Source organism: Podarcis vaucheri (genome assembly GCF_965113315.1).
Source record: "Podarcis vaucheri genome assembly, chromosome: 9".
In the NCBI taxonomy this organism is placed as follows: domain Eukaryota; kingdom Metazoa; phylum Chordata; class Lepidosauria; order Squamata; family Lacertidae; genus Podarcis; species Podarcis vaucheri.
The window spans coordinates 3,190,646-3,202,547 of NC_138767.1; the positions used below are offsets into that span (position 1 = coordinate 3,190,646).

An 11,902-nucleotide genomic window follows, 5' to 3' on the forward strand; every position below is an offset into this window, starting at 1 on the left:
TGTGGTGGACATGTAAGGTAGTAAAAGAATTTTGGGAAATGATATTTAATAAATTGGGGGGAAAAGTTTAATCCCCCCCCTAAAAAACCTCAAATACTTTCTGTTAGGAATTCTAGGCGCCAAAATCCCAAAGGAGCAGAAAAGACAATGTACATGACCATGGCTGCGAGGATGTTATTGGCCCAGAGATGGAAATAAGATGACGTCCCTGCCAGAGAAGAATGGCAGATAAAGTTGGTGGATTATGCCGAAATGGCAAAAATGAATCAGAAATCAGGAAAATTTTAAGGAATGGGGAAAGTTTATAATCTATTTTTAAAACCACTGTAAACAGCTAAAATTCTTAGTGTGGTTGGAATACCACTTGTAGTTTAATGGTGCAAAATATGAGCAGGCCAGGGCTGAACTGATACTACCCTTGCTGGTACCTTTTCCGGGAAAATCAGAAGCTCACTATGTCAGGTTCCTACTGGAAGACTGGACAAAAGTTAGAACATTAGCAGTGGCAAAGTTTTTATCGGTGGTTGCAAGAACAAATGAGCCCTATATTCTAAACAAAATGCTTGATTAACCTGGAGGTAGGCTGTATGAACTGTGTATTGATTTGTAATGATTTGTTGGGTCTCTGGACTGTAATAAAGATTGTTGTTGCTGCTGTTTTTATATTGTACGTTGATATTTGATTGTAAAATTTTAATTTGAAAAACAAAATAAATAAATAATAATAAAAAGACTTTAGAGACCACAAGTTGGACCTGGAAAAGAAGCAGACAGAACCTGTGCATTTCCCATGCATCCCTCTACTTTATGAGAAACCTCATCCCATATGACTGTGCAGTATACAGACCATCAGTTATAGCTGCCGATAGTGTTGCAGGATTTGCGGGCGCTGGCTGCTCCATCCTCTCAGTTGTGTTTAGGAAACAACAAGCTAGAATAAGACAACAACAAATGGAGAATAAGATTATGAGCACATTAGGTAGAAAGTGGCATCAGTATTAGACCATCCTTTCCCGTAAAGACGTTGTTGAGTCCAATATACAGTATTTTTCACTCTATAAATCCAACTGAATCTTGCAAGACTTTGGAGACCATGAGTTGGACCTGGAAAAGACGTAGAGGGGAATCTGTTACACAGGCTCTCCAAGTGTGCCATTTTGTTTTCTTTTTGCAAAGACCAAGCTTGACATCTGATGCTGTGGCTAAAAGAAAGAAAGAAGGCGGCTGTTGTCTAATCCGGTTTCAAAGCCATCTGAACTAGCAGCCCTTGATATGCTAGTAAATGGGTTATCCGAAGCCTTATATTTTCTGGATCATGATCTGGAGCTGGATAAATAAATTGGGCCCATGAATCAGAGCAGGGCACCTGTATTGCCAGGGAATAAAACAGAATGTGATGCTCCTGGTTTGCAATGTAGCTGGAGCTTTAATATAAGGGACATGGCTGTTTGAGAAGAAGTGAAAGGAACTTCATGGCTTGGCCAGCTATCAAACACTTGACTGCATGGGGGAAGGAAGGAGGAAGCAGTTGTCTGGGAACAAGGAAAGTAACCTTACTTTGACTGAACCACAGAGATAAAGAATGAAAATGAAGGCTCACGCCCACATGTGTCGACTCCCAAGCCAGATCAAAGGATGGGAATGGAATTACATCATGAATTACATCTGTTTCCAGCTTGGCATGAGACCTACGCTACAGACTACCATATTTTCCCGTCTATAAGATGCCCCCATGTATAAGACACCCCCTATTTTGGGGGACTCCAAATTAACAAAACACCCCTCAGTACAACCCATGTATAAAACGAGCCTCAATTTTAAACCTAAATTTTTAGCTAAAAAACCCTAGTCTTATACAAGGAAAAATACGACATATAAGGGCCAGAAGCTGAAGGAGACAGGGAGATCTTGATACATTGTTCTATGCTCCATTCCAGAATGTGAAGAGAATGACCATCTACCAGTCTGAAGTATCCCAGATAAGCCTTCCAGATCTCCATCAGCTGGAGAAACATGAAGAACTAAACCTATTCTATCTGTTTTGTTGTTGTTGTTGCCTGAGATATTTTGCTTATTGGTTATATTGCTAGCTTTGTAGTTTATTCCAGTTTCTTTTGGCTTTATATTAGACTGCATTCCAGGTTGCTGATCAATTTCTTTCCTGATGTTTACCAATTAATAAGAGTTTGTCTCTACCTAAGAGACTCTGTCCAGTGGAATCCAAAGAACCTCTTGCTTGCCTGATGGTTGCTATTGGCCAAACAGCCAGTAATACAGTGATACAACTGGTAATACAGCATCTGTACACAGCCCTCAAATGTTCCACCACTCAGTTTCATTGGATGACCCTGAGTTCTAGTATTCAAAAGAGAAAGACCACCTGTAGTTTATAAAAGCTCCTTATCATTTAGCCTCTTAGTGACCTTTCAGCCCTGGAATGAGACCCTGCAAATATCATAGCTTGTAAGGAAAGTGTTCCACCCATCAGACCTCTTTCTGTTTGGATACCTTGGTGTTGCCATGGAACCATCTTTTCCCTAATTTCCTCCTAAGGGTTTTTCATCCTTCCATTGGCTAAGAACCACCTCCCTTGTGATGTCAGGCATTCCAGAACTCCCCCCATTTAGGCAATACCATTTCCTGATTGGCTGCTCATCACATCCAATCAGCATTCCACATAAAGCATAAACCTAGGAAAATGTTGGTTTCAGATTTGATATACTACTTCACCCCCCAAAAAAGTTATTAGTTTTATTTTTTATTTAGGCTGGGTACATACTTTACCTTCAGAGCATATCCCCCAGAAGAATCCTTACTCCTCATAAACTCTGCTAGTAATATTGGTAAGCTTTCTATCTCAACACTTGTACCAGGAAACATGGCAAAGTGCATTAGTGTAAATCTTCATTTGCAAAGTTAAAGCACAAAGAAAAGGAACAGAAGCAGTCAAATTTCAATATGTTTGGTCTACATTTATTGAATGTATCATCATCAAAACATACATGCCACCAGTGCTATTTTTCCACACTGAAAAGGTACTGGAACCTACCATGAACACCTCCCTTGCTCTCTCACAATGGTGTCCACCTGAGAGGTATCAGAACTGAGTTCCAGTGAGTTCCAGATGCAAAAAAGCCCTGCATGCAACTGACCTTCAACCAATGGCAACTCATCAAGAACTGTACTTGGAAAGGTGGGATGGGGCACATTGGACTTGCCTTGCACATGCACACTCTCTGGCTGGGAAGGAAAGCTCCCAGGCTCACCGCTTCCCGGGACACAGGTGTTCTATGTCACACTCCTGGAGTGGGAGTTCCCAAGCACAAATATGCTCCTTTGGGGCTTGTCTTGGTACCAAAGGAAGAAAAGAAACCCCCCTGGAAATTTTGACAAATTCTAAAAATCCTCGAGGATGGGGATGTAGACCCTGAAAAAGGAGATGTGTCTGAGAAAACCAGATGTATGGCAACCCTACCACAGGGTGGAGCCCAAGTGTATGTTCAAAGATAGTAGGGCTAAGGCAGGATTTGGAGAAAGATGGAACATCCTCTATAGCAGTGCCTTTGCCTATTTGGATCATCTATTTCATGTATGCATAAAAACAATTCTATTAATCCCCCCCCCCCCAGTTTTCACATAATGCATGTTAAGAACATCATATGTTACCATTCTTATTTTTCTGTGGCTTCCCATATTGCTTGATAAGACATTATATCTTCACTCTTTGAACTGCTCATTTGTTTCTAACATTACACAAAGTGTAAAATATAAACCTGAAGCTATCACATTCTTGTTCTTCTGTTGCTCAAAATCATTTCATTCTGAACTGAAAGCTCAGTCCTTGAGGGAACTCCCAACACGCTGGGTTTTCTCAAAGCATCTGCTAGGAATTTGTAGTCTTTCCTTTTATTTAGGAGTCTAGTTGGGATTTCCTTCACTTGTAATCCTTTGTAATCCTTTGGATGTCAGTCTGTAGGTTGTTCTGAGTTTGCAAAATCTTGCCCTGTATGGTTCTTGTAGAGAATTGAACTAAGCAGTCTCCTGGAACTTTCCTTGCTCTTGCAGATGGTGATTTAGTGCTGTGTGCCCACTCAATTTGTTTCTCCATCTCATCTTCCTTGGTATCCAGAAATTTCTCCAATTCTTTAATCAGCAGTTGTTGTTGTTTTTTTAAAATTCTTTTTATTGATTTTCGTTTAAATAACCAAAAGAAAACAAATCAACAATATCAAAAAACATCCATACACAACATAAAAGTAAAATAAATTTTCATTACAATTCTTTGTCTCCTTCTTTAAATCTTTCCTCTACGTACCTATTGACCTCCTTCCCTCCTGATTACGGGCTTCTTAATAAAACTTCTTTCTTTTTTCTGCAGCTTCATTGTTAATGGTTTGCGCATCGTAAGATTTATATCAAACCTGCTGTGGTTTTTAAGTTTCTATAATTTCCTTCAATGTATACTATATATTTATTCCAATCACTAATAAACTTTGTATCTTTTTGGTTTCTGACTTTTTGCGTCATTTTTGCTAGTCCAACATATTCAAATAATTTTGTTTGCCAATCTCTAATAGTTGGGATGTTTGGGTTTTTCCAATTTTGTGCTATTAATATTCTAGCCGCTACTGTCGCATAGTGGAATAGTGTCTGGTCTTCTTTTTTAATTTCGTCCCCAATTATTCCTAGTAGGAAGGCTTCTGGTTTCTTTGGAAAGGTGTATTTAATTTTTTAAAAAATTCATTATAAATAAGTTCCCAGAACTTCTTCATTTCTTCGCAAGTCCACCACATATGGTAGAAATTGCCTTCTTTGATTTTACACTTCCAGCAAGCCTTATTTCCTGTTTTGTACATTTTTCCAAATTTTGCTGGTGTAATGTACCACCTATACATCATTTTTTCCAAATTTTCTCTAAGCGTAACACGGTCCATGAATTTCATTCCTCTGCTCCATAATTTCACCCAAATTATCATATTCTATATTGTATCCCAAGTCCATTGCCCATTTTATCATAACCTCCTTTATTTCTTCATCTTTAGTGTCCCATTCTAACAATATGCTATACATTTTAGATAATAACTTGGTTTTACCTTCTATTATTTCTATCTGAAATTTAGATTTTTTCTCATTTATCCCTATTTTTTTATCTTCCTTCCATACTGCATTTATTTGATGAAATTGCAATGAGCCTGTTAATTTATCTTTCAACTCTTCATATGTTCTCAATTTCCTTTTTTTTAATAAAAAATTTTATTGCTTTTTTTCCAGATAAAGATATATAGTCAATTACACAAAGAAACATCAACAACAAAGAAAAGAAAGACATATGTTCTCAATTTCCAACCACTTTCCATTCTTATCAGTAGGTCTTCATAGGTCAGTCTTTCTCCTTTCATGTTTGCTTTTTTGGTTGTTAGGATGTCAATTGGTGATAACCACCAGGGTGTTTTCCATTCCAATTTTTTTTATTTTTCTCCCAAACGTCATATAATGGCCCTCTGATAATATGGTTTGAAAAACCTTTATGCACCTTTTCTTTATTTAACCACAAATAAGTGTGCCATCCGAATCTGTTGTTGAAACCTTCTAGGTCTAACAAGTCCGTGTTTTTCAAATTAATCCAATCCTTGATCCAGCAAAGGCAGGAGGCTTCTAAGTATAGTTTCAGGTTTGGCACCGAGAATCCCCCTCTTTCTTTCCGATCTGTGAGTAGTTTAAATCTAATTCTCGGTCTTTCCCCCTGCCATATAAATTTCGAAAGAGTTTTTTGCCAATCTTTAAACATTGAAGATCCTCTGGAATATTCTGGAATAAAAATAAATTTTGGGGGAGTATATTCATTTTTATTGCCGCCATCCTTCCCAACCACGAAAGTTTTACTCTATTCCACGTGTCTAAATATTTTTTAATTTCCTTCCATGTTGTAGAGTAGTTGTCCTGAATTAAATTTATGTTTTTTGTGGTTAACCAAATTCCCATTTTTTTTAAAACCACCTTAATTCCATTCTGTATCTCTATTTTTTCTCTTACATCTTTTTCCAAATTTTTGGTCAACATTTTTGCCTTTAATTTATTTAACTTAAAACCGGATAGTTTACCATACTCTTCTAATATTTCCAAAGCCTTACTAACACTTTTTTGCGGCTCTTCTAAAGATAACATCAAATCGTGTGCGTACGCTTTTAGTTTGTATTCCTTCGTGCCTACTTTAATCCCTCGTATCTCTGGTGTTGCTCTTATTTTGTTCGTGACTACCTCCAAAACCATAACAAATAAAAAAGGGGATAGAGGGCATCCCTGTCTTGTCCCTTTTTCAATTTTAAATGAATTTGTTAAATTGTTATTAATAATCAGTTTGGCAGATTGGTTCAAATAAATCGCTCTTATTCCTTCCATAAATTCGCCCTCTAGCCCTACTTTCTCCATACTTTTTAGTAGGAACTGCCATAAGACATTATTGGATGCCTTCTCAGCATCGATAAAGATTAGCGCCGCAAGAATTTCATTCTTACACTCCAGATATACAATGATATTTATAATGTGCCTTACATTATCCTTGAGTAATCTATTCGGAAGGAATCCTGCTTGATCTTTGTGTATTAAATTTGTTTGACATTTTTAAAGTCTACTTGTCATCACCTCTGCAAAGATTTTGTAATCGTTATTTGATAATGATATGGGCCTATAATTTTTTATGTTTAATTTGCCAGTGACAGGTTTAGGTATCATCGTAATGTAGGACTCCTTCCATGTCTTTGGTATCTTTCCTCCTCTTAAGATGTTATTCATGATATTGCATAGCACTGGCGTTAGTTGGTTTTCTAATACTTTATAATATTTAGCTGACAATCCATCCGGTCCTGGGGCTTTTCCTGGTTTCATCTTCTTTATCGCATCTTGGATCTCTTCTGTCTTTATGGGTTTATTTAATTGAGTTCTTTCTTCCTCTGTTATGGTTTTCCCACTATAGTCTTCTAAATATTTTTCTATTTTGATTATCTCTTCATCTTCTTTTTTATATAATTTTTCATAAAATTTGAGGAAGTTTTCCTTTATTTCTTTTGGGTCTTCTATCAATTGCTCCTCTATTTTTGTCTTATTTATCACATTTTGTTTTTGCCTTCTTCGCAATTGCCAAGCTAATAATTTTCCTGTTTTGTTAGCTGATTCAAAGTATTTTTGTTTCATTGACTTAATTTTCCATTCAACTTCTTGACTTGTTAGCATTGAGTACTGTGTTTGTAATATTTTTATTACAGAATTGTAAAGATCCTCAGTTTATCTTTCAGTATATTACCAATAAAAAGTTTGTGAATGTATATTCAAAACCTGCCAAGGAGTCCAGTCCATTTTGTTGTTTCTTTAAGTACTTCGTAAAAGGTTCCCATTCTTCTTTAAAGTCACATTTATCCTTGTCACGTAGTTTATGTGTCAGCATAATTCATCAGTTTCTCTTGCCACAGTTCTTTAGTCAGGATTTCCTCATTCTGCCATCCTTGTGGTATTAAGACACTTGCTGCTGTTGTTGCATACATGAAAATGTTTTTTTAATTTCCTTGGCAGGTCTTTTCCTACAATCCCTAACAAGAAAACTTCAGGCTTCTGTTCTAACAAGTCTTTATATCTCTCCCATACTCTCATTAGTAATTTCCTAATTATATGGTTATAAAAACTTCTATGTACCTTCCCTTTCCCATACCATAAATATGCGTGCCAGCCGAATCTGTTATCATGTCCTTCCAGTTCTAATGCTTTTTGCTTTTCCAACTTCATCCAGTCCCTGATCCATACCAGGCATGTAGCTTCGTAATATAATTTAAAGTCTGGGAAGGCAAACTCGCTTCTATCTTTAGTATCTGTAAATATTTTATATTTTATCCTTGGCCTTCCCCCCCCCCCCATGAACTTAGAAATTTCCTTCTGCCATTTTTTAAAACGTTCATATTTCAGGATTACTGGGACTGATTGAAAAAGGAACAACATTTTTGGCAGCACATTCATTTTAATCACTGCTATTTTCCCTAGCAATAAGAGATTCATTCTGTTCCATATTTCTGTTCCATATTTCTGTTCCATATTTCTGAACGTGTCCAGAGGAGGGCAACCAAAATGGTCAAAGGCCTGGAAACGATGCCTTATGAGGAACGGCTAAGGGAGCTGGGCATGTTTAGCCTGGAGAAGAGGAGGTTAAGGGGTGATATGATAGCCATGTTCAAATATATAAAAGGATGTCACATAGAGGAGGGAGAAAGGTTGTTTTCTGCTGCTCCAGAGAAGCGGACACGGAGCAATGGATCCAAACTACAAGAAAGAAGATTCCACCTAAACATTAGGAAGAACTTCCTGACAGTAAGAGCTGTTCGCCAGTGGAATTTGCTGCCAAGGAGTGTGGTGGAGTCTCCTACTTTGGAGGTCTTTAAGCAGAGGCTTGACAACCATATGTCAAGAGTGCTCTGATGGTGTTTCCTGCTTGGCAGGGGGTTGGACTCGATGGCCCTTGTGGTCTCTTCCAACTCTATGATTCTATGATTCTATGATTCTAAATTTACCTCAAGCCAATTTTTTTCATAATTATCTTTATATAAGTTTATATTTCATGATGTTAACCATATCCCTAAGTACTCAACCTTTTTTATGGACTTCTATCTCAATATTTTGCTCTGAATCCTTTTCTTCTTCCTTCAAGTTTTTGACTAGTAGTTTAGTTTTGTTCCTATTTAGTTTAAATCCTGCCACTTCCCCAAATTTCTGAATCTTTTCTATTACTTTGGGGAGTGATGTTTTTGGGTCTTCCACTGTTATCACTAAATCATCAGCATATGCTTTTAATTTAAACTCGCTTTCCCCAGTTTTTATACCTATAATCTCTTTGTCTGCTTTTATGTTTTTGGCAAGTACTTACAGTACCAGGATGAACAGCAATGGTGATTGTGGACACCCTTGTCTGGTTCCTTTTTGGATATTACATTCGTCCGTGATCACCTGGTTTATAATTAGTTTTGCTTTTTGCTCTAAGTAGATTGCTAATATTCCTCAATATCATAACTTCCTTTTCTAAACAACAATTATTTTCCACATTCTCTTCAAATCTTTATATGTCTTTTCCCAGGCCTTTTAAATAATTTTACATTGCCACCACATAAGGTAGCCTCTTAAACCTTTTGCCCTCCCTTCCTGTTTCTTCTCTATCACAATCAAAGCCTCCCAGATCATTTCACGCATAGCAACATTCACAAGAAGGAGAGAGGAAAACCCGTAAGATGGCTTTGCTTTGTGGGCTTCTTCTCTTACACCAACTTCATGACACCTAGAAACAAAAAAGCAGGTCCACCACAACACTGTCAGTTGGAGCTTTAGGCTTTTCCTCATTGGGTTGCATTGTAGCGCTTACTTGGCAACTCAATCATGCCCCCCCCAGCTCCTTTCAAAGCAGCAGGGAAGTGAGAGAGAGCTCACATTTCAGGTTGCAGGATCCTGAAGAGTCTCAAGAGATCCCTTTAGTTTTTTAGGTGTGCACACTGCCTTAGCGCTTCCCCTACCCCCTTGCAAAGACCATGCCCGTCAGACCAATCAGGCTCGCGCTCTGTCTGCCATTCCCATGGCACCTGGAAGTCCAGACCCATGGTTTCAAGTTACAAGAAAGGAGATTCCAACTAAACATATTTCTGACACTAGGAGCGGTTCAAGAGTGCAACAGTCTCTCCCCCCCCCCCCCGAGGTTGTGGACTCCTTTAATGGAGCTTTTAAAGTAGAGGTTAGATGGCAATCTGTCATGGAGGCTTCAGTTTGAGGTTCCTGAATTGCAGAGGGTTGGACTACATGACCCTCTGAGTCCCGTCCAACTCTACAATCCCATGATTCAATGATTCTAACTTTCAAGCATGTGGTAAAGCCACATGGCAGGATGGAATCCACCTAGCAGTTCTGAAAGCCAGCTTCAGTTCTTCCCTCATGAAACACCCCCACGACCTCCTCTTTCAGAGTTAGGAAAAAGGATCCATGGCACAAGACACAAGTATCATATATACCACCAAGATGATATCCTTTTGTCAATAATTAATTAAAATATCAGTTCTCCTTGGCTGGGTATACAGGACAGATTGAAGCAACCACAACCATTTCCAGCTGTCAATCATGCAAGACGTGGCAGAGAGGTCTGTGAGGGGAATCAGAGCTTACAAGGTTAACAGCTCAGAGTCCTAGCGTCATCCTGCCTGTTCTGGGGAGGAGCTTTCTCCACATCCAGAGAAGCTGGTTTCTTTGTTCTGTCTGACTTTTGGTTTTGTCCAGCGTGGAGGATGTTTTCATGCCAGACTCTGGCTGATTTAGTACTGCTGTAAATGGTGAAGGGTGGAGGTCCTGCAGGCTTCCGTTGCACATTTCTGCTCCTTCAGACCTCTGAGCACAGCAGAGTAAAACACAGCAAAGTGACCTGTGCGTGCAAAGTGTGCGTAAATCAGAGACTGCACTCAGCTTCTCTTCTACTCTAAAGGTAAAGGTAAAGGTACCCCTGCCCGTCAGGGCCAATCGTGACCGACTCTAGGGTTGTGCTCTCATCTCGCTCAAGAGGCCGGGAGCCGGCGCTGTCCGAAGACACTTCTGGGTCACGTGGCCAGCGTGACGAAGCTGCATCTGGCGAGCCAGCACCAGCGCTGCACATGGAAATGCCATTTACCTTCCCGCTATAAAGCGGTCCCTATTTATCTACCTGCACTTAGGGGTGCTTTCGAACTGCTAGGTTGACAGGAGCTGGGACCGAACAACGGGAGCTCACCCCATCGCGGGGATTCGAACCACCAACCTTACGATCAACAAGTCCTAGGCACTGAGGTTTTACCCACAGCGCCACCTGCGTCCCTCTCTTCTACTCTAGAAGTATTTATTTACAGCTGTCTGTACCTGAAAGGTTCAGGAGAGTCACAAGAACTGGTTTTGTTTTTTGTGGATGACATAATTCATGTCTCAAGGGCAGACAATCAGGTGCAGACTTTGCCAAAGAGCTTGGAAAATGTTTCCAACTCAAGAACCTGGGTTCAGTGAGTTTACCTAGGGGTACAGATAGACAGGTCTGAAGATGGAAGCTTCTTGCTCAGTCAGAAAGGCAAGATTGAGCAGTTGCTTGAGAAGTTCAGAATGTCTGATTGTGCAGGGGTTAGAACACCCATGGAGACATGCTACATGAAAGACAGTCAGCTAGCGGAATGCACTGAGTTTGAGAATGCTGAGATCTTTCAGTCAGCTCTGGGTAGTCTGCTGTATCTTTCCCAGTGGAGTAGGCTGGGCATTGCTTTTGCTACCAATGCTCAGCAGGGAAGCTACAAGTCCAAGTGTGCAAGCCTGGAATGGTATTAAATGGGTCCTGCGTCACCTGCAAGATACCAAAGACTTTTGCCTTAAGCTGTCAGCTACAGGTGACGCCAAGCTCACGTGCTGTTCAGATAGCAACTGGGCGAATCTGGATGACAGGAAGTCTGTATCTGGGATGGTCATAAAGTCTGGGGAATATCTCGTTGGGAGAAAGTCCCGGAAGCAGAGTCTCATTGCGCTGTCCTCTACTGAAGCTGAGTTCAGCGCAATGTCAGAGCTGTGCTGGTTCAGGAAATCTGCGGGGAGTGTTGCTTGCCCATCACTGCTTGGGAGGACAATCAACCCTGTCTGAAGTCGGCAGAGTCTGGGCAGTTTAAGGCCAGAACCAAACTGTGAGGAGAATCAGAACTTACAGGGTTAAACAGTTCTGTGTGAAGTCTCACATTCTGAGGGTTTTGTTCACATACAGGAATCTTTCTTTGTATGTGAGTCACTTTCGCTTTTAGCTGTTGAGCCGGAGAGGATGTCCGCTAGTCCTCCGGGATGATTTATGATGTTTTTCTGTACCTAATTAAAGCCTTCTTAGATAGCA

General features: G+C 39.7%; 1 protein-coding gene across 5 annotated transcripts in view; it reads right to left on the reverse strand.

The window, feature by feature from the left end:
- LOC309540054 (asialoglycoprotein receptor 2-like) overlaps positions 1 to 2,614 on the reverse strand; it is a 57,188-nt gene extending 54,574 nt beyond the window's left edge. For 3 of the 5 annotated variants that reach the window (XM_082236662.1, XM_082236659.1, XM_082236660.1), the window contains exons 1-2: positions 2,491 to 2,545; positions 846 to 931 (exon numbers count right to left, since the gene is read on the reverse strand). In XM_082236662.1, the coding sequence (XP_082092788.1) occupies positions 846 to 931; positions 2,491 to 2,530 (126 nt within the window). In that variant the 5' untranslated portion in view covers positions 2,531 to 2,545. Of the gene's footprint in view, positions 1 to 845; positions 932 to 2,490 lie in introns of all 5 variants that reach the window. The other 2 variants (XM_082236663.1, XM_082236661.1) reach the window with 2 other exon arrangements.
- Positions 2,615 to 11,902: the final 9,288 nt, after the last annotated feature.